The 22,420-nt window shown below is 34.8% G+C and overlaps 2 protein-coding genes across 19 annotated transcripts in view; one reads left to right on the top strand and one right to left on the bottom strand.

Annotated features, from left to right (window-relative positions):
* The window catches only part of LOC101885873 (NLR family CARD domain-containing protein 3), a 36,564-nt gene extending 28,332 nt beyond the window's left edge, over window positions 1-8,232 (bottom strand). For 7 of the 15 annotated variants that reach the window (XR_015484000.1, XM_087249802.2, XM_087249807.2 and 4 more), the window contains exons 1-6: window positions 7,966-8,232; window positions 6,870-6,945; window positions 6,460-6,510; window positions 5,734-5,829; window positions 3,334-3,438; window positions 2,724-2,820 (exon numbers count right to left, since the gene is read on the bottom strand). Coding sequence is in view for 11 of the 15 variants with exons in the window: in XM_087249802.2 (XP_087105928.1) it covers window positions 2,724-2,820; window positions 3,334-3,438; window positions 5,734-5,829; window positions 6,460-6,503 (342 nt within the window). In the remaining 4 variants the exon portion in view is untranslated. The remainder of the gene's footprint in view (window positions 1-2,723; window positions 2,821-3,333; window positions 3,439-5,733; window positions 5,830-6,459; window positions 6,511-6,869; window positions 6,946-7,965) is intronic. The other 8 variants (XR_015484001.1, XM_087249803.2, XM_087249810.2 and 5 more) reach the window with 3 other exon arrangements.
* Window positions 7,138-20,218, top strand: si:ch211-226o13.2. Of its 4 annotated transcripts, none has more exons than XM_088650600.1 (4): window positions 7,138-7,665; window positions 9,334-9,483; window positions 17,820-18,836; window positions 19,030-19,508. In XM_088650600.1, exons 2-3 carry the CDS (start codon window positions 9,399-9,401, stop codon window positions 18,812-18,814), a joined length of 1,080 nt encoding a protein of 359 aa, XP_088506726.1. In that variant the 5' UTR covers window positions 7,138-7,665; window positions 9,334-9,398; the 3' UTR covers window positions 18,815-18,836; window positions 19,030-19,508. The 4 variants fall into 4 exon arrangements, 3 of the variants coding, with proteins under 3 accessions (XP_088506726.1, XP_088506725.1, XP_087106430.1); XR_015484166.1 differs by lacking the exon at window positions 7,138-7,665 and adding exons at window positions 8,973-9,028; window positions 19,720-20,218 and having other exon boundaries at window positions 17,820-19,057; XM_088650599.1 differs by lacking the exon at window positions 7,138-7,665 and adding an exon at window positions 8,973-9,028.
* Window positions 20,219-22,420: the final 2,202 nt, after the last annotated feature.

The raw sequence follows: 22,420 nt of genomic DNA, 5'->3' as shown, positions 1-22,420 counted from the left end.
CATGCATTAATGCAGCACACTGTAAGACGTAATAAGACACACTCTGGCACAGACGTCCAGTCTGCACGCTGGAATACAACGCTATTATGTCATGACCGTGACGCAGCTTCAAAAATTCGTTTCAAACCGGAAGTACGAATTTGCTTGAAATAACGCAAAAACAACCAATTTACACTTTTTAGTGAAATATAGGTGTCCTAATAGTGTTTTTAGCAGTGTGGGACACATTTACAACTGTCACAGCTCAAAAAATTTGTTTTGGTGTTTCGTGACCCTTTAAGGTAAGGTTTGAGAAAGGCTCAGGGAGATTCTGCTTAACCAGATCAGCCCGTAACATGTTATGTATAATTTGAAGTCAGGTATGCATCTTTTCATCTTGGATTTATCTTTGATAATTTGATGTTTTGTATTGATCATTTATGAATTGACTGACTGAATTGGCATAATACATTTACCTGACTAATAAATTGTTATGTTTGAACATATTTTGCTCACTCTGTAATTATTAGTTCTAGTAGATTACGCTGTATCCTTGTTTCCGCACGTCTTGCGTCAGGTAAGTAGATGGACTAAAATCCAATTGAGATGGAGCATTGGGCACACTAATTGTGTTTTAGGGATCCGACTGACTCTTGATATTGATTCAAGTGTACTTAGGTGGAATGGGTGTTAATTTCCGTCTAGGTCAACAAGTTATTGCACGACTAACCTAGATTGGGTACCCGACCTTTGTTTGAAGATAATATTATTCTAAATTAAGTTCATATGGGAAACCATGGGCTTGGTGAAAACCTAAGTTACTATAGAGTCCAGTAGTCTGGTAAATTTATAATAATGCCATAACCTCAAATTAGAAATAAAATTGTCTTAACTCAAAGGTGTACATCTAAGCGGGACTAACTAAAGTATTTTAGAACGAGCGCGCTGGTAGCAGCCATCTAAAGTATTAGTCAATTACCTCTGTTTAATATTCAAGACTGACCGGAGTGTGACCGTGAGGGACGCCTTCGGCTGAGGCGATTTCTCTGAGCGACATGAGCACCCGAATGAACGGATGTGATAGTTACTAGTGAAGACAAAAGGTTTAAACATTTATCTAAATTATATATTGATATAATCTTCTTAATGTTTTATAATTGAAGTCAGATAAAACGAGGATAAATATATTAATATTCTAAACCACCTCATACTAAAATTGGAGTCAGATATGAGTTAAGTTTAATATAAATCAACATTGTGCACTGGAAAGACCGAAGATGCAGTGAACCTTCATCCACCATTGGATACCGTCATTGGACCAACTGGCCGGACCTTACACTTGATAATACTTGATTCTGATTAGCTGATGGATATTCAAAGGTTATTTTCAGATAAACACTCAGGTAAAGTAGATCCTGGCAGGTTTTGAGCACATTCACTTTCATATCACTATGCTGAATGATTTTAGATATTTCACAGCTACAACAGTCGAAAATCACATCAAAACCCAACAGCAGAAGCCTTTACATAAAATGTTTAAGAAACTAAGAAGCAGCTTCAGGACAAATACCTGATGAATGTTGGAATACATCTGAACAGGGGCTAAAGCTGCGGGAACCATAGTCAAATCAAGATCTAAACAAATACAGCTTTGCTAAAAACAGGGCCAAGGGCATTCAGATTTGAATGGCAAAGTATCTATTTTCATGTGTGTACTTTCATAATTACAACAAAACAATGTTTTTTTTTTTTTAAATAAGTCAGATTATTTTAGTGGTGCTAAGTCTTTTTTTCTTTTTTGAGTCTTCGGTCAACATGACTTTCACACTTGTCAGAAAACAGCTGAATCTCTTTGAATATTTGCCTCACAGACATACCTGCATTAAGCCTAAAACTACCACTTTTAAATAAATAAATTCTTTTTGAAAAAATTGTTCTGTGCTTTATAATAAACTGTATGAAGAGTACACAACGCAGAATTCTTCAATTTGAGCTCATTAACCTGCTAATCAGTTCCCGCCTCCGACATTCAACCCCATATCACATAGCCTACTTTCACTGAAAAATCACCACAAATGGTCTTGTTTGTTTGGACTCCATTTGTTATGTTTTGTGGTTTTAGTTTTTAAAATATTACACGTTGAATTATGAGCGATTAATGATGGATGGCATCATTCATGGCAGAGCTATTTAGCATCTGTTTGCTGAGGCACTTGATACCACCAGTTTCATTTAATAAGCAAAGTGCTGGGCTTCTCGTGTGTTCAGTGTTCAGCTGATTTCAAGTTGGACATGGTCGTTAAGAGTGAGTCTGATTGAGCACAAATTAAACTTTCACTTGCACAAACCAAATAAGAAGCATTAATTTAAATATAATTTCAATTACAAAACATTATTTTGTTGGTGACAGCACTTTTTTAATTGAATTTCCATTATTTTAAAATCAAATGCAGCACAAACCAAATCAAACATAGCAAATACAAGAAACACTATTTGGGCTGAATATGGAGCACTTGTTGGGGCTGAGAAACCTCAAACTGAGAGAACCACAAACCATTGTATTTTCTTTTTGCAGCACAAGCGATTAAGACGATTAATTTTGCAGAGGTTTATAGTTGGGTCCCTCAACTTCAACTTCACACATGTTATAAGATCCAGTTTTTAAGTCTTGTGAACACTTATTCTGTATGTGTTTCATGGAGTTATTTCAGTGACTTTAATGAATCAAAATGAGTTTTTCCCACCTGGAAGATCCATTGGAGATTGTCTTTGTGATTGTCTTTGAAATTCTTGTGGCTCCGGTAAGTCTCGTCTCCTGAATCTGCAAACTCATATTCAACACTGTTAACAGATAAAACTACTGTAATAAAACATTTAGAGGCAAACAGATACAGATATATCTTACAAACACTGACAATAATGAATGTTCTGTAGGGCCACTGTGTCACGTGTTAAATTTAGATGAGAAATCTCACACTAAAGTCATTATTGTGTTTAGCATCTGAAATATGTCAAAGACTAACTGTAGAAAGAAAAGTTTGATTTACAGTTTATTATTACACAAAAGCTTTAAGCTACAATAGCTCTAATTATTTTTCAGGAGCTTCATCAGTATTTAGATACCTTCACTAAACAGTTTTGCTTATAAACATTTTTGTGACATCTTTTTTGATCCACAAATGAATAAATTATGACAGAATTTGAATTTTGAAGTTACTGACACAGCAATATGACATTATTATTAATTACTTCACACAACTTATTCATTCAGGAATGACTCTACTCAATTATTGATTCACAATAATATGTTAGAAACAGTGTGTTTAATAATGTGTTTAATAAAACACTAAATACCTTTGGGCAGATGATGGTGTTTTCTCACTGAACTTAGGTGGATTATGCATTGACCAGTCACTCTTCAAAGACACAGAGCTGAACACACATGATTCTGATGTCACACTGAATACACAAACACACCAGAGGAAAAGAAGTGTCACCACCTGCTGCACTCTTTTATGATGGGCTTCATTTCCCATCAACCCCTGTGCTCCTGATTGTCTCTTTGTAGCAAAATGAGCTTATAATGAATTCATCAAAAGTTCTATTTAAGTGTTCAATGTTGTTAATAAAGCCTTACTTGTATCAATGTTCAAATTGTTTATTAATTGCACATAACTGGAGTCTCTAATCTTGAAAATGTTTGCTATATAGTTATTTCTTACAACCTGGAAATTAAAGTTGTATTTTGGAAACAATAACTAAGATAGTTTGTGTTTTATTTTATTTCTGTGTTTAGTTTGATTAGCAAACACTGAGGTTTTGGTGTGATTTGTCATTTTTCATTACATTTATATCAGGCTATATTAAATAGCTCTAATAATAGTTGGAAACGTGACTAACATGGGGTTTTGATGTAAGATCAAGTTCATTGGGCCAGCGGTTCTCAAACTTGGGGCCGCGGCCCCCCAGATGGCGCTTGGGTGACCGCAAAGAAATTCTAAATGAGAGAAAATCAATAGGCCCAACTGCATTATTTTATGTCCCATTCTATAGGTTAATGTATTTCTATATTATAATATGAGCTCAAAAGTAACGCAAATTTTAAGCTTTATGTTTGTGTCATTAAAATGCAGTTGATACTTTTGCACGCAGAAAAAGTAGTTTAAACGTGATGACACAAAATATGGCTTGATGGAATCCAGTGAGAGCAGACCACAGTGAACACTGCGCTTGAAGATTTGATCAATTGATTGAAGCACTGAAACCATGTCAACTCAACTGACATCTCACAAACATTAACATTGAACAAATATGAAAATTAAACATTAGAATCCTTAAAAAGTTTCTAAGAGGCAATAATAATAATAGTTTGTGGCACTTTATTTGTTTGTTTTTTTTTATAAAAAAATGTTTTTGAAGACTTTTTTTTTATGACTGAAGTAAATAAATGTGTCAAAAATAAAATGCTAAAGTAAAAAAGGCTACTTTTATCTTTTCTTTTTTACTATCTTTGTGTGTTAATAAAGTGCATTAATTGAAACTGAAATTAAGTCATTTGAAGCAGAAACAAGACAAAAAAATATGTCAATAAGAAAAGCATTTGTTGCAGTGCACACGTAAAACAACCCTGCAGTCTTCATTATAAAAACAATTAAAGTCAATTAATTTTTATTACACCTCCAAGTGTCTTAATTTCTTATGCACAAATGTTTTAAACTTTCTTGAACTCCTCACAGTCACAGGTCTTTGAAACACATGCAGATGATACTTTCACTCTCTTATGGTAAACTTTACAGTGATTCTACAAATCACGTGTGTTCTGTGGCTCCTGCTCAACTATAATTCACTCTCAACATAGCAGACCCTATGGTGTGGCTATTGTGGATATGTATATTGTGAATCAATGCTGAAACGATACATTGTGCAGCTCTAATATAAGTATTTATAAATTACATCATGTAAAACATATAATAACAAGGTGGCTGAATTTGCATGATGAGATAGCTCATGTGTTCATTACTTTCACTTTGACATTACTAATCAGTGAGATCACTCTTTCTCTCGTGAGAAATTCCTCTTTTTGGACTGGTTATGTTCATCCATGACATAAATTCTAGGCGAGAGGCTTCTAAAACACTAATATTTAAAAGTGGGGTACACATATGACAATCATTTACATTCGCAACATTTTTCAACATATAAAGATCATCTGTATGATGGGATACTCTGAATAGGAAGGCTTCATAAATCCCACATGAACCTTGTCATAAGCTGATTTTTGTGCTCAGATCTGCATTTGTTTCAGTGTTGGACTGATTAATAAGGACAATTGTGTTTGTATCTCTGTCTCTCTGCTCTGTGGATTATATTTGTTCCTTATATTGTCATTGTTATATTTTTGCCATTTGTCTGCCACCTTGTTTCTTGGATTATCTTGTTTTCGCTCTGATCTTTGTCATGTCTTTTTGTATTTTTATTTAATGGATGCTGCAGATGAATCTTTTGTCTGATCTTTTGACTCATAACTCATCATGAAAAGAAGGACATTTTACTACCAGAGTTTTTTCAAATTTTTTTAAAGACATTTGTCCTTATCAGGAGCATGGATAAATACATTTAGAAGAATTCAAGTCAGAAAATTATATAACACTGTTCTCATGTTTCTCACATATAAAGCATTATGTAACAAATAAAAATGTCTTGATGAATACTGAAACAGTCCATGTGTGACAAATAATGTAAAACATAAAATACCTTTTAACAGATGATGGTGTTTCCTCACTGAGGTTTGGTAGATGATAATCTTTAGACCAGTAACTCTTCAGAGAAACAGATGATCCTGATCTCACACTGAAGACACAAACACACCAGAGGAATAAACTGCAGGTGAAACTTCAGTCTCCTTTAAAAGAGTTTATCAGCCAAATTCGAGTTTGTGTAGTTTAATTTAGTGCAAACTAATAGTTGGCTGACGGTCTGGCTCATCAGGTCTGCTATACAGGAATCATGGCTAAAGAGACGACTGATGTGCTGCTTTCTCATTCTGCACAATTTCAGCTTCATTTAAAAACACATTTGACTCTTAAACCCTGTAATGGAAACTGTTAAGTAAAAAAACTCAACACAGAAACCAGATGAGGAAATCTAAAACACAAAACATTACTTTGTATCTATAGAAATTAATATAATCTGAACTGTAAGCTTAACATGCACCTTTTTTATTAAATGAAGTTCTAGTTGATTTTCATTTCCTGTCCTCTATAAGCTGAAACTTTCTGCATGACACATATTCAGCTCTGGTAAATATGACACCAGATCGAGCTGTCTGTAATCTAGAATGATCTAAACACGTTTCCTGAAGCTGTAAACTGAAGCTTTGGCCATCATGTGATCAGGCAACAGCAACACATATAACATTGTTGTTGGTCTTTGTTTTTCTGAGAAAGTATTGAAATAATGGTGTAAAAACAGAGTCAATACCTGTGTTTCTCTGAGAGAGAGTCCTTTACTCGCTCCTCTGCCATACTGCAGCTAAAACACCACCAATGCAAATATTAGCAGAGCTTTAAGGAAACAATGAGATAGAGGTAAAGTTGGTTTTATATTCGCATATTCGTTCATTTAGAAGTCTCTATATTGTTTATTATGTTACTTTTAAATATACGATCAGAATTAGGATGCAAGCATGACTTGAAAACACTGTTTATTAAACTGTGAACAATGTTGTACATTGATAGTCATTGGCTGCTAATATGATTTCGCTATTTAGAGTTTGAAAATAATACTTTCATGAAATTATATTATTAAGAAGAAAGTCAGAATGTGCGAATGTAAAACAAACTGCTGCTCTATTATAAACGCTGGACACGGAGAAGACAAGAAACACATACCTGGATAAGCTCTTCTTTTCTTCTTGTGGTTGTGTGGCGAGTTAGAGAGCAGCGTAAAGCTGAATACCGCCACCTGCTGTACAGGAGTGAGTATTATAATAATATTTTTACAGTTTGGTAAAATCAGTTTCATAGACCTCAATTTGATTTTCAAAAATTAAATTACTGCTTTCACAACTATGCTCTAATCTTTCTTTATGAAGTCTAGCACAGCTTGTATAATATTTAGTATGTATGAGGGTCTGATTAGAACAGCACACACATTTAAAGGGGTGGTCCACTACGATATTATATTTTAAACTTCAGTTGATGTGTAATGTAGCTGTGTGAACATAAACAGCATCTCTGAATGTAAAATATTCAAAGTTTAATGCAAAGGGAGACCTTGATTTGTACAGAGTTAGCTTAGCAACGCCTACAATTAACGAATTTTGGGGACTACAAAAAATACTTCCGCCCCCTGTGAGATCACAAAAGTTCGTTATTGCGCATCCCACACTGCGCAGGTAAAGGCCGTGGCCATAGGCGCTGTAACGTTACTGCAGAGAGAGAAATGCCATCCTGCTGTTTCCACAGAGCTGTTCTGTTTCTGTTGTTGGGCTTCCAAATGACACGACCCAAACACAGAAGTGCTTACAGTTCAATATTAATTATGTTCCAGAGAACTATAAAATACACAGCAAGCATGATTTGACAAAACACAGCTTCCAGAATCTCTCCCAGTTCAGTGCTGGATTCAGTTAAAATCTCCTCAAAGATGGAGCAAGGAGACGCTGTGAACTCTGAGTCATGACCTGTAAGTGTTTTTATTTGTTAAAATTGATCATGACATGTACAGTGTCTAACTTTAACGGTGTGTTGTAGCAAAGATGTAAACAACGGGAAATTATGGTAACCGCTAACGACTTAGCTAACGTTACAAATCTATATTTATCAAACGGCTGTAAACGCACACATACACATACACGCACTCTTGGCCAGCACCTGCGTCTCTCTGTGGGAGACGGCAGTTTCTCTCTATAGGCAGCTTTGCTATGCGTTTTACAACTCGGACAATAAAGTCGCAAAAGATATGTGAACGATTCATGTTACTTACACAGGCATATTCCGCATATGCATGAAAGACGTCCTGTAACGCGTTGATTTAAAAAAAATACAGCAATGATTTCCCAACTGGAGTGTAACATCAAAAACAAATCAATCCAGGCTCACAAAGGTCTCATCTCACATCTTGTGCTTTATTCTGTCACCATAGAAAATAACTTAATCCGAGCATGAGAGAAAAAGAACAATAAAAATCTCTCCCGCGCACATGCGCTTCTCGTGTTACAGATACTTCATCGTATACACGCATAAACACACTAAAAGGCACAGAAACAGTTAAAGGAGCCGCATCCCATTTTCACTCGTTACAGACACGTGTTGACTGACTGACTGATTACACAAAACGCGCGTGCTTGTCAGGGCGTGACGTGGAGCCGATCGGCGAATCACAGCATATTATGATGATGACCAATCAGAGTCACTTGAGGGTGGGCCTTTTAGAGAAACTAGGAAATATGACAGTCGTTTTCATGTTAGCTGAGTAGCTGTGTATAATCAAAGTGAGATTTATGAAAAAATAACACGATTTCCTTCAAGTTAAACATGAGCACACATTGCTTTGCATCTTATTAACACAACCAAGCCTTAAAAATAACATTCTGGACCACCCCTTTAACAAAATGGATTTGTGTAGACACAAAACAAACAGTGTGGCTACAATAATCTATTTTCCTTTCATAGCTATTTCCTCTCTTAATAATTGTGAGATTATTATTATTATTTATTATTATTATATTTCTTGCCATTTTATACGTTTTAAAAGCACTTTAAATGTACCTCAGGAAAGTCTCTTCTCCCCCGAACCCCTTATTCGACGTTGAATCAACATTGGTTTGCTATCTGGGAAGGTTTGTGTGTGAGAAAGAGAGAGAGAGACAGAGAGAGAGAGCAGATATAGTGTAAAGAGAAAAAGATGGGCGAAATGTATCAATAAGTCATGAATGCAACAGTAAGTGGCAAAAAAGCTAAACAAAAAAAAAAAGACTTTTATTTTGGCGTAGCCTGTGACGTCATCAGGCGGCGCCGCATCTGCGCTATGGTTCAACTGGAGTAAGGTTTGTTTTAAAACGTTTACAGATATAAACCAATTAAAAGTTAAAGTTCTGAAGTTTTAGGTTTTTTAGACGATTTTAAATTATGTTCCTGCTGTTGGAAATATTATTTTACCTTTTTATACAACATACTATTTCTATAATCTATAATCTCTCATTATTTGAGAGCTATTGTTTGGATAAAGTGTGTAATAAGTGTTTTAAAGAAACGTTTTACCCGATTTCTTTTTGTTGATTACTCATATGAAGACACTTTTAAAGAGAAGTTATTTTGTTTCTGTTCAATGTTTTTTTTTTATTTTAAACAGGATAAAGTGTCCAAACACAGAGAAAAACTCCTGCTTGAGCGACTGATCTCCACACTGTTATAAAGATGGCGTTTATTAAAGAGGAGAGTGAAGATTTGAAGATTGAAGAAACATTCACAGTCAAACAGGAAGATCTGCTGGAACAAACAGGTTCGTTTTTATTCTCAAAGACCAACTCAGTCATTTGATCCTCATTCAGATATATTTTAATAATAAGAATACTAAATTAAATCCATCTTGCAGCCCTGAGTGTACTGCCTAGTTCTCCTAAATGCACATAAGCACTTATATAAAGACAGGAATAAGTTTCTTTCTTGTTACTTGTTCTCATGTCTTTTGTCATTATTTTATGTATTATTGTAAATTCCTTTTTTTTTTTTACCAAATTCTTTATGGGTTTAAACTTGTTTCTAGTAGTTGTTACTGGTTGTTACTTATAGTATCAGAGTTAGAACCACATTATTATAATAACTAATTACCAGGGCTATTGTATTTAAACAGGGTTTCCGCGAATCATAAAATGTCTTAAATTCCAAAATCTAAATTTTAGGCCTTAAAAAGTCTTAAATTTTTCTGAAATATTGTGTTGTAGGTCTTAAATCTTTTTAAAACAAAAATTCATTTTCCTTTGTTCATGATTTACTACCCAATCTGGCCAAAACCCATACAATCACCAACAATCCATCTCAATAAAACTTTCAACTTTTTAATTAAAAAAGGACATTTTTACTCTGTTTATCATAATAGTTTAATTATTTCTTTTACAATAACATTTGTTTAAATGTGATCCGTGTATTTACTGCTGAGGACATTGACCTGGACAGATTGTTGTGCATAGATTTAGTTTATTATGGTTTTAAAAACTTTTAAAACATTTGTTAATTTTTTTTGTATTTTTTCAAAGTTTATGTTGGGAAAAAGTGTATGGATACAAGTAAAGGCTTATTTTTACACAATATTTAAAATCTTTTGCTAAGAAATATCTAAAATATTGTAATTTTATATTATTCATTTATTATTGTATTATTAAATGTATTAAAATCATAATATTCTTTAAGGGCAAATAAAAACCATTTTCATCTGGGCCATTTGAAAAATTCCTTAGCTTTTAGCCCTTCATGAGTATAAATTTTCACTCATAATGGTCTTAAAAAGTCCTAAATTTAACTTGGTGAAACCTGCAGAAACCCTGGTTTAAAGCATGTCAAAAACGTGGATGCCCACAATTTTAAACATGCTGAATGAAATGGACACTAAAATAATTAATTATTATAAAACATTGTACAGTAAACTATATTGATGATGTTTTGGGACAACATGAGGCAAAATAAACAAATTATAGTAGAACAATAACGTTTAGCATTGCACTGACTACAACTGGCCAACAAACTAGTCTAAAAATGACTTTTTCTGCTTAAGAAATGGATTACAGCATGCTGATGATATGCAAACATTTGAGTGTAAAGTTTATTAGAATTTTGACCATATTCTTTGTGTACACTGTAAAAAATTGCTGTTAAAAAACGGTCAGATTCTACGGTAAAATAATGTTTTTTAACTAAAACAGTAATATTCTGTTAAAAACAGTGCATTCTGGGTAACATTTTTGTTTTCGAGAAAGTAACCAACTGCAGAAAACTGTGAGCTAACAGAGTTCAGATTCGATGTTTTGAAGTCTGTGTTTAAAATCACACTTTGTGTCCTTGTTCACTATTTCATACACTAGTTAACTAATATAGTTCACCTGACAGTTTTAATGAACACTAATGAGTGAATTCAGACACTGATGAACACCTGCTGTTAATAATCTCAATTACTGAAGAAAATAAACAAGAAACACAAACAGTGACTTGAGTTACAACATTAAATAAAATCAAATAAAATAAAACAGCTTCAGTCTCAGCAGAGGATCATTAAACAACTCTACAAACAACAGCAGACACACACTTATTACTGACTGATTTGACTTCCATACTATTCTCATTGAGATCCAACAGAAATTAAGGTGTTTTTTGTGTCACCGTAATGGAGTGAGGGGCTGGTTTAGTTGGGCTCTTCACCCTTGAACTTATTAATTCAGACTCTCCAATTACTATAATAAAGAGTTAACAAAATGCTTGTATTATAGCAATCAAGTTGGAAAGTCAATAAATAGAGAAATCTATTTGTCTGAAATTAGTTCTGATAATTGTTTTTGTTATAAATCTGGAAGAAGGGTCTCATGCAATAGATTTTATGCTTAGTTGCAGCTATTGATTTAAATAATGAGAAGTGGAAACAGAAAAGATACCTCTGTAATTACTTAACAGTTAAGAAATAATATATAAAAACAGTTCAGTTATGACAAATACACACTCAGACCTGATGAATCTGACCTTGTATCTCAACAATGGTAACATCTCAAATGTTTCATGCTGCAATGCATGCTGGGAGTGGTACGGTACAAATATCCCAGCATGCATTGCGGTATAAACAAATGTTGTATAATGGTCTAACAGTTTTCTTTATTTGTGTTTGATTCTGCTGTTGTTTATGTTTAGACTTTCGGTTGCGTTAAATTGAACAGTTAAACTGTTAATTTTGTTAGTTGTCACCATTATTGAGGTTCATATGCTGATTATTGATGTCTCTTTGAGTGCGATTCACACCATAGAGCAGTGTTATTGTCCAAGATATTCTTAAAAACTTCCAGAAATCATTGCCATATATAGACATACAATGTAAAACAATAGATTTAACATTGAATAGGAGCAGTAAATTTTATAATACTAAATGAGAACAGACTCTGCCATTTAATAGCAACATGAACATCACCAGATCTTATTTAGGTTTTTGGCTGGCTTGCCACAACAAAGGAGCTTTTTAAACAAAGTTCTTAACAATTGCAGCAGCCAAGATATATAAATGTTAAAAATGACAGGGCTAAGAGCCCAACTAAAGCAAACTCTGTTCTCCATGATGGTGACGTAAAACTTTAACTTTTTGTTAAGAAGAACTTTAGTAGATGTTATACAAAAATACATGTATTAAGTAATAAGTGTAGCTGGTGAGGATGTTTGTAGAGTTGTTTAATCATCCGCTGATCATTTAAATGATTTAATCATTTGTTGTTCTTCAGGTTATTTCATTATAAAGCTGTGACTAAAGTTTTGTATGTTCTGTTCTTGTTTTTTTCCCTTTAGTATTTCTTCATTTGTTCATTGTTAATCCTCAATTATCATTTAATTAGTCAGTTAATTAATGAATTTACTTCAGCTTTGCTACATGTTTCTTGAACACTCAGTAGTGTGGACACTTCAATTAAAATTGAAGTATATGCTCTGGGGTTTAAAGGGTTAAAGGTGTGAGAGGTAAAAACACAGTGTAAAAATGTATTTTAACAGTAATATACTGTTAATTTACACAACGGAAGTAGACTGTAAAAAAACAGTATATTGCTGGCAACCACAGCTGCCAGTAGATTACCGTTAAATCAAGGAAAAAACAGTATTTTACTGTAAAACCTGAAGCTAATTTCTTCTGTCTGTCACCGTTGTGGAGGAGAGTAGAGCCAGTGTATGAGTTAAAGATGAACAATGAACTGCTGATGTTATTCTGCATGTTTCTCTATTTAAATATAGCGGCTGTTTAGTTGCTGATGCAGTCAGAATCTCTCTGGTGATTCCAGATTTACATGTATGTGTGCTGTTGTGAAAAATAAGACATTAGAGTTAAACCGAACTTTTCTAATTAACTAAAACAAGTTATCATTATAAGTATGCTTCTAAGCATATATAGCACATTACTTCATAAACTCATTCAGCAGTTGACCAAGTTGAGGCAGTTGCTTTCAGTGAGCAAAATGAGTTCACTTGAGTATTGTGTAAATCAATGTAGTCCATGTATTTTTACAGCAACATACTGTAAAATAACAGTACATTGCTGGCAACTGCAGCTGCCAGTATTTTACTGTTTTTTAACGGGACAATTTTTAACAGTGTACCAGCAGACATTGGAATCTTTTTGCTTGAGACTTTATTTAAAGAATTAATTTTTAGATCCTAAAAACAGTGTTATGCTGCTAAGGCATGGGACGATAACAATTTTCAAGGTATAAAGCTGACAAAATATTCTGCTATATCATTACTACTGTATATGTAAGGTTTTTATGTTTTAAGTTTTTCAGGACAACAGTATCTCCAGCAGAAAAGATATCAAAAGATGCCATTTTATAATTAATCTGTGTTTCTAAAACTAATGAAGACAGCAAAAGTCAATGATTTATTAGAATTATTCAGCCTGACATGTTTACTGCTCCAAAATAATTTTAAAGTTTCTCAAAAGAAAATACATTGTGTTCAAAGGGGAAAACTGTTTGTTTTTTTACCCAGACATATTAAAAAATATTCATTTTAGAGCAGTAATCACAGTACCATGAAACTGATATTTTTATTCAAGGTTATTAGAATTAGAATCTTATACTAGCCCTTGCCTAATGCTGCTTAATGTTGCAAAGTCAAAATTTCTATTTTTATTATTTTTGTTTGTATGTATAGTCATGAACACACTTGTTTGCAGAGCAAGTAGTGTTAGTTTTCTGCCATTTATTATTCCTGGTCATTTCTCCAAGAGGCACTTGAATTGGAAGTTCTAAAACATTAGCATATGAGATCAGGTCACTGCTATGACATGATTGACAATTTTTGTATGTCGCTGTTTGTCTTTGTGCTCTGTTTATGCTGAGAACTGATGCTGAGTATTCTTAGGGCTTTTCACACTTCAAATGGAGAATCCTGGGTCATTCCCACTCTGAATAACAAAATCCTTGGTTATCTGTAAGCACGTTCCACTCTCCTCATGCTATACCAGGGGCTAACAAATAATCCTAGATGTTCATTAACAGACATTACACATTCCCAACCACCGGGTAAACATTATTATTTGTATATTTATGTTGTCACTGTCCCTGATTAGACAAACAGCAGGTCACCTTTTTTTGATGGCATTTCTGCATCTTGTCAGGTATATAAAATGTCATCATGTAGGTCTTCAGCTAAGCCTTGGGACATGCACAAAGACAATAAAACAAAGACAAAAGTACAAGTGAATGAAAACAAGTTGCAAAGTATGTCATCTTGCTATCTCCTCATTACTCCAGTTTACAGCAAACTGGCATTAAGCATTTGCATTAGTTCATTCATTCATTTTCCTTTGGCTCAACTGGGCCGAAAAAGGAAAAAGTTGAAGAGAAATTGCTAGTTCCCTTCACAACCCAGGCAGTGTTTCCTCTAGGATTTTTTCCAGCTGTAGTGGCAGGCCTTTTTTGGACAGCTCTACCAACTACCTGTGGTGTTATTTCAATGACAAATGTCGTGACCCCAGTATTAGAAGTCGAGATCACATTTATGTAATAGCCTACAGCATGCAGATCTCTTTGCTTGTACATTTATGAATGTCTCTAATAGACCTACAGAACGATATTAATGCGTCCTGAAGTAAAGTGAAACGGCTATAGATCGTGTTTGCTGGCCTCACGCATCTGTCAGTCAGCCAGTCAGTCTGTCAGCACTTATTCTTAACGGGTTAAACAAATAATACACAGCACTACTACGATTACAGAGAAGTTCACGCTGTTATAATTCACTCAACCTTTTAATACGTTTTGACGTTTAATACGTTATTACTGGCTATTAAAAAAATTAAATGTTTTGAATGAGAAGCTGTAATGTAGCCGTGGCGGGATGAATTTAGTCATGGTGCCCCGCCATGGAAGAATTAATGTAGCGGAAACCATGCCAGAGGAGCAAATATATACATTTTCTACCCCATTAAAGGCTTCTTTCTCATTATGTAGTTAATAACAAAAGATATACCACGTGTTTTTGGCTGTGAGACATAGTTTGGACAAAGTTGTCTGTGATTGTCCTTTTGTAAAGTCATGCAGTGTAAAACTCCCTGTCGCCAATCCATCTTGCAGTGTAAACAAAGCAGTGACAAAACACTAACCCAGATAGTCATGCAGTGTGAAAAACATCCGTAACACGAATATTTTGAAAATCATGCAGTCTGAACTCAGCATTAGTCCCTTTATTCATCAAGGGTTACCACAGTGGAATGAACCACTATCTTTTTTAGCATATGTTTTAAACAGCGGATGTCCTTCCAGCTACAACCCAGTACTGAGAAGCATTTGCATGAGTTATATCAGTGTTTCCTTTAGGATTTTTTTCCAGCTGTAGCGGCAGGCCTTTTTTACACAGATCTACCAACTACCTGTGGCGTTATTTCAATGACAAATGTTGTGACTGCAGTATTAAAAGTTGAGTTCGCATTTATGTAATAGCCTACAGCATGCAGATCTCTTTGCTTGCCCAGGTAAAAAAAAAGAAAAAAGTGCACTAAAATGCACTTCAAGTATACTTAGTACACTTTTTTCAGTAATGTACTAAAAGTGCTCTATTTTCGCACACTAATTTTGTACTTAATGTACTAAAAGATAGTATTAAGTATATGTTAAGATAAACTTAACACCATCTAAGTGCACTCAACTGTGCTATTTTGAGACACACTGAAATTGATCTAAAATGTGCTTTTAACATACTATATCTGTATTTTTAAAAATATATATTTAGTTACAACTAGAAAAACACTGGAACCCTACTTTTAAACATTTAAATATATTTATGACTAATTTAAAGTATAATAGTACTATATTAAAAGAATATACAAATTGTAAAAAAAAAAGTGTGCTAAATACTGTATTAAAAGTGCTCTATTTTCCCAAACTAATTTTGTATTTAATGTACTAAAAATTAGTATTAAGTACATTTTAAGAACAGTGAAAGACCAGTTGCAATGAATAAAAAAAAGAGTCAGGAATGAAATAAAATAGAAGGAAATTTAATTACTTTTTTTGTAGTTTTGACAGCAAGAAATCAGCTTCAGCACTCTCCATGAGCTCCACAGGTCGACCTTCCTTACATTCAGGATACAGTGATATTTATGCTAACAGAGTCAACAAACCTTTGTCATTAGATTGTTTAGACATCCTCACGTAATTGGTTAGACAAAAGATAATTAAGTAGAAGGATAAACAGTCCAGAACAATTTTAGAATATGCAATATAAAACATATGTTTCCTTAGATTATCATATTATTGACTACACTGGATATACACAAACATATCATCCCTTCTGCATGCCCATTATTGGCTTTCCTGATCATTCCTTCACCCACAACACACACATACTTCAAGACAATAATGTTTTGGTAAGATTACCACACTCAAAATCAATTTAAGTGTTAGTGATAATTGCATTCACATTAAGTGTTCTTAAGTACAACTTTTGGGAAAATGTACTTCTACTATAATACATTACTAATAGATTTTTTATGTATTAACTTATGTTAAACTTAAACATTGTACTAAAAATCAACTAATGTTTAAAGCATTTAAAGCACACTTTTGAAAAACACACTACTAAAACTCTTTTGGGTGTTTTTTTCTGTAGTGTACTTTATTGTAGTACACTAAAAATTTATTTAAGTATTACTCGTATTTGGTATACTTTTGTCAAGTGTACTAAAGTCCTACTGAAGTATAAACATACTTATTTAGTATATTTATAGTGTAAAACCATCAAACTTTTATTTAACACAAAAAATAACAATGTACTAAAAATGTATTTGCGGGTATTTAAGTCTATTTTAATTGCATTTAATTATATATTTTTTTCACCTGGGATGTCATCTCCTCATCACAGTTTACAGCAAACGTGGCATTAAGCTTTTGCACAAGTTCATTCATTCATTTTCCTTCGGCTTAGTCCCTTTATTTATCAGGGGTCGCCACAGTGGAATGAACCCCCAACTTATCAAGCATATGTTTTCAACAGCGGATACCGTCCAGCTGCAAACCAGTACTGGGAAACATTTGCATAAGTTATTTACAATAATGCAAACTCACTAATATAAGCTGAATTATGCGTACTAGCTATAAACATGCAGGATTTGTCTCAATCGGGTCTTCTAAGCAAGTTACAAATGTTTAAATCCAGTGGAAGATACACATAAGGGAACACAACCTGAGTAATCTAAAGCGAGTGCATTTGATCATTTGCATTTAAAGCCACAGGCACAAAAACAGCTTGGTTTTTCTCTGACCCCCAAAATGAAATATTCTGCAAGGTATATGATCTGATTTTGAGCCGAAACCTCAGACACATTCTGAGAACACCAAAGACTTATTTTACATCTTGTTAAAAAAAAACAAAAAAAAAAACTCTCCATTACTCTCCATTAATAAGTTATCCCTTGGTTCTTTTGAGCACAAGATATTGTAAAAAAAAATGCAAGCTTCCTTTGTGTTTCAAAAGAAAGGAAATGTTTAAAACCACATGACGGAGAGTAAATGTTAATTGGTTATTTTTATTTGTGGGTGAATATCCATTTAATGCTTGTCGCTTTGAGCCTTCATTCTAAAGTTCACTTTTTTGTTGTTTTTTAAGACCTGATGGTGCTGAAAGAAGAGACTCATCAATGCAATGAAATGGAAGAGAAACATCAAGACATAATGGCTGATGAAAAACCCACACTGACTAAAAAGACTTCATCACGTGGAAGACCTCGGAAATCCAAATCTAAGTGTAATTTCAGCAGTAAACAGCGTAGAAAGACTTTTAGTCAAAAGCCAAAGCTTGATGTTCACATGAGAGTTCACACAGGGGAGAAACCTTGCACCTGCAAACAGTGTGGAAAAAGCTTCTATACTATAGGAAACTTAACAGTGCACATGAGAATTCACACTGGGGAGAAGCCTTACACCTGTGAACAGTGTGGAAAGAGTTTTTGTAAAAAAGAAAACTTTAAAACCCACATGAGAATTCACACTGGAGAGAGGCCGTACACATGCCAACAGTGTGGAAAAAGCTTCTATCATGCAGGAAACTTGATAATGCACATGCGAATTCACACTGAGGAGAGGCCTTACTCTTGCCCTCAGTGTGGAAAGAGTTTTAAGCAAAATGGCAATCTTGAAGTCCACATGAGAACTCACACTGGAGAGAAAAGATTTACTTGCACACAGTGTGGGAAAAGTTTTGTTAAAAAACAAAACCTTGACATCCACATGAGGATTCACACTGGAGAGAAACCTTACACATGCACAGAGTGTGGTAAAAGTTTCACATATAAAAGCTCACTCAAACACCACATGAGAACTCACACCGGAGAGAACCCGTTTGCATGTGCTCAGTGTGGAAAGAGCTTCTCAACCAAATCTAGCCTCATGAACCACATGAATGGTCACACTGGAACCATAGTGTTCACATGTGATCAGTGTGGAATTAAACTCACACGCAAAGACTACATTAGGCGACACATGAAGACCCACTCAAGAGAGAATCGTTTTAGATGCAATGAGTTTGGAAAGGGCTTTACCCATAAAAGAAGTCTCAGCGCTCACTTGAAGCTTCACAATGCAGAGCAGAGTCCTGAAAAATGAGGCCTTGTCCACAGAAACACAGGTATATTCAAAACAGCAGCTTTTTCATGTAGCTTGGCTGTTCATTCAAGTGAAGTTTTTTTATAAACTACTTTTGAGAGGATCACATGCTTATGATTGTCCACAGCTGGTCCAGCATTAGCTAACCCATGATTCACCAATCAGATGATTCCAAACTCACTATAAATAACCAGAGTTTTTTTTTTTTACCTCAGTTATTGGTTACATGCAGGGCCGGATCAAGCTGAACTGCCGCTCTAGGCAGAGGACAGTCACGCCGCCCTAAACCCCAATGTGAAAACGAAAGTGACCGGTTATGAAAATGAAGCAAGGTATCGTGTACCTCTTTTCTGCCGCCCTATGCTCGGATATAACTGAGGACGCGCGAGTGCTGAGGGATGTGTCATGGACACCGCCCTCTATTCTGTCGCCTATGCGCGAATATAACTGAGGACGCGGGTGGTGAGGGAGGTGTTGCAGACATAACTGAGGACGCGGGTGGTAAGGCAGGTGTCGCGGACGCTGCCCTCTCTCTCCGCGCTGGCCCTGGTTATGCAGTTATGCCGTTTGTTATAAAGTAGTGTCTCACAGACTGTACTTTGGTTTAAGGTACTTGAAGACGGATGAGTTAACATCACTGATGAGGACCTACACTATTATTTTGTCTTCAATAAAAGTCTTCTCCCTGTAAGAACTTTGGTCAGCTTCCTTATTTCATCTGTTAGAGTCATCTATACATTGGCAAGCCACACAAGAACGGTTAAGCCAAACACAGCAAAATATAACAATGTGCTTCAACAATAATATGCACCGATAACCATATTTGTGCACAGTGCACATTTGCAAATAGTTAATTAATTTACCAAACAAATGATCGGCTCTGAAAAGAGAATTAGAAAGATTAGGGAGGAGAAAATATTTGAGGAGATGCAGGGAACACTGTCCTACACCCTTAGATTATGGTTTTGATAATTCACATTGTCTGATTGTCACTCGCCTGAACAAACAAAGATTTGCCTCCAATTTTGTGCTTTTGTCTGCAATTTCACAAAACTTGTTAGTGGATAAACTCATGTGGTGTGAACTCGCCATAAGGCAATGACAGTGAGCGACCGATACAGACTCCCTGAAGCCCTGTTCAGACAATGCCATTTGCCAGTTACCACAGATCAGATTTGTGTCAGATTATGAGATTTTGACTTGATCAACTCTTGATGTTTTTGGGTAACAAATGAAGAGTTTGATTTCAAAACACTACACTTATATTTTGATGGACTGATTTGAGAAAATAAACAAGTTTTCTTTCTGAAAACAATTACACTCTCTGTACACAACTTGTTGCCTTTAAAGATGCAATAATGTGAAAACTCCCATATTACTACAAATAAATCTGTGTATGGGAAACCCCGTGTCTTCAGTGAATGAGAACATGAGTCATTTGTTAGCTTACATGCTAATTTCAGTACTTAACAGACTACTGAAGCACTTCAGCTATCTAATAATTCCAATTATTGTTTGTATGAAAATTTGCATTTAAATAAGCATATAAATTAGCTTTAATATAAAAAGCTTGTTTTTGAAGCTAAATCTATAACATAAGTTGAATGATTTGCACTGATATTATATTATAAATTGCCGTCTTGAACAATTGCTGCATCAGAAGTGTATATTTCTGGATTGTAAATGTATTTAGATTCATTATATTTTTATATTATGATATGTCTATAATCTGCAACAAAGAAGTGAATTGCACTGATTCTGGAGAAATTAGTCAAACTGACTCTCATGTGTCTTGAAATTGGCTGTTTGCTGCACTTGTGTGTCTTGTGATTGGCTGTTTGCTGCACGTCACACTTTATGCTGCATTTGCTCCAGAGTTGATCACAAACTAAAGTAAACTTTACGGTTTATATCAAACATTGTCAAATCATTTAACATCGCCATAACCAGGCTGGGTTTATTTGATTTTGTCAACTTCCAGAGCTTTATCTTTTAACCAGGAGAAGGAGGGAAAATGCACTCACTCTGCATAGTGACATCTTAAAATAATATTTAAACTAGCCTAATAGACCAGGGGGCTGTTCCAGAAAGCAGGTTATGTGACATACCCGGGTAAGTTTGAGAGTAAGTAGGTGGATAACCTCAACTTTGGTTCCAAAATCGGAGGTAATGAAGAAGATTTCTATTCTCTCAGTGTGAAGTATTTTCTAAGTGTAAAGCAGTCAATTTTCTCTTCACAAAATGTATGTAGTGTTTGCAGCAAACATGCCAGCGTGTGTTAAAAATACAGTGATATGTCTGTGTAAGATGAGAGTGCCTGCACTAAAGAAGCAACACTAGGAGAAGGCTGAGTGACTGATTGTGTAGAATAACTGAATATGTAAAGCACTGATTATTTATGTTAAATACTTGTATGAAGGTATTTGTATCAGAAGTTAGAATGAGTAACATATTATCAAGTTATTATCCTATCATGACAAATGTATGTAAACACTTAGTTCCTTTGCATAAGTTGCATCTATACTTTGCTGACATAGACCTGTAACATCTCTGCTGACATGAGCTAGTGGGCTGAGAGCCAAGAATAGCAGGACCCCTTAGACTAAAAACCTATTCAAAAATGGTCAAGAGTTAAAAAGAGACTTAGGGGTGTGTCAAATAATCCTGTATAAAAATTGTAACAAACACAGATACTTCAAAAGGTGCAGGAGAGACTTCAGAAGGTGTCCAGAAGAGACTTCAGAATGCTCTGGGGTCTGCTCTGCTCTTTCTCGGCTTTATTATGGAGAATAAAGTCTATTTCCTGATATTCAAAACCTCTGGTCTGATAATTTGTAATTGATTAGTCGTCGAATTTACGACAGTAACTTCTGGGTATGTTAAGTAGCCATAGCAACTTACTCTCTGAACATAACCTGCTCTGGAGCAGGTTATGTTCAGAAAGTAAGTTGCTATGTTTCAAAGTTTGTCTGTTTCAGAGAGTTTACTGAGCATTGCATGCTCTTTTGATGAGAATATTTATGGATGTGGACACACAGATACAAGTTTTTTCGTTGTGAGAGGGTTATAAGTGCATAGTTTTTTTCATAACCAAATTCATAATGTTAATGTATTTAACAAACCTTTTTGAAATCAAATGTGACAAACCGCGGGTCTGCGCTTAGCATAAAAAACATTCAGTGCAGCTCTTTGTATTTGCGTCAGGGCATTTTAGGCAACTGTACAATGTGGCAGTATGACCACCTGTACAGTATGCCTGGCACTGAACTGTTTTTTACACTTTTGTACAGTTCCTTGGTCATACATTACTGCGTATCATTACACAGATGATTCAGAGCACGGCAATAGCGTAGTGGACAGTGCGTTGATAAAGAACAACGGAGCGCACAACGGAGCGAGTTCAAATCTCACTTACAGATCTTGTGTTTTTTCTCTCCTTCTGCACCCTCACATTTTTCTGTATAATATTATAAGTGGCAGCTTTGTCTTTTGTAGGAAAATATATCTTTAATTTAAGATGTAGGACGTCGTTCTTATATATACATTCACGCACACACACCTACATTTTTTAATATAATATTTTTTTCAGGGTTTCTAAATGCTATT

Source organism: Danio rerio, chromosome 4 (genome assembly GCF_052040795.2).
Source record: "Danio rerio strain M-AB ecotype USA chromosome 4, GRCz13ab, whole genome shotgun sequence".
In the NCBI taxonomy this organism is placed as follows: domain Eukaryota; kingdom Metazoa; phylum Chordata; class Actinopteri; order Cypriniformes; family Danionidae; genus Danio; species Danio rerio.
The sequence above is the reverse complement of the archived record's forward strand: the minus strand, read 5'-3'. Positions and strand labels throughout refer to the sequence as shown.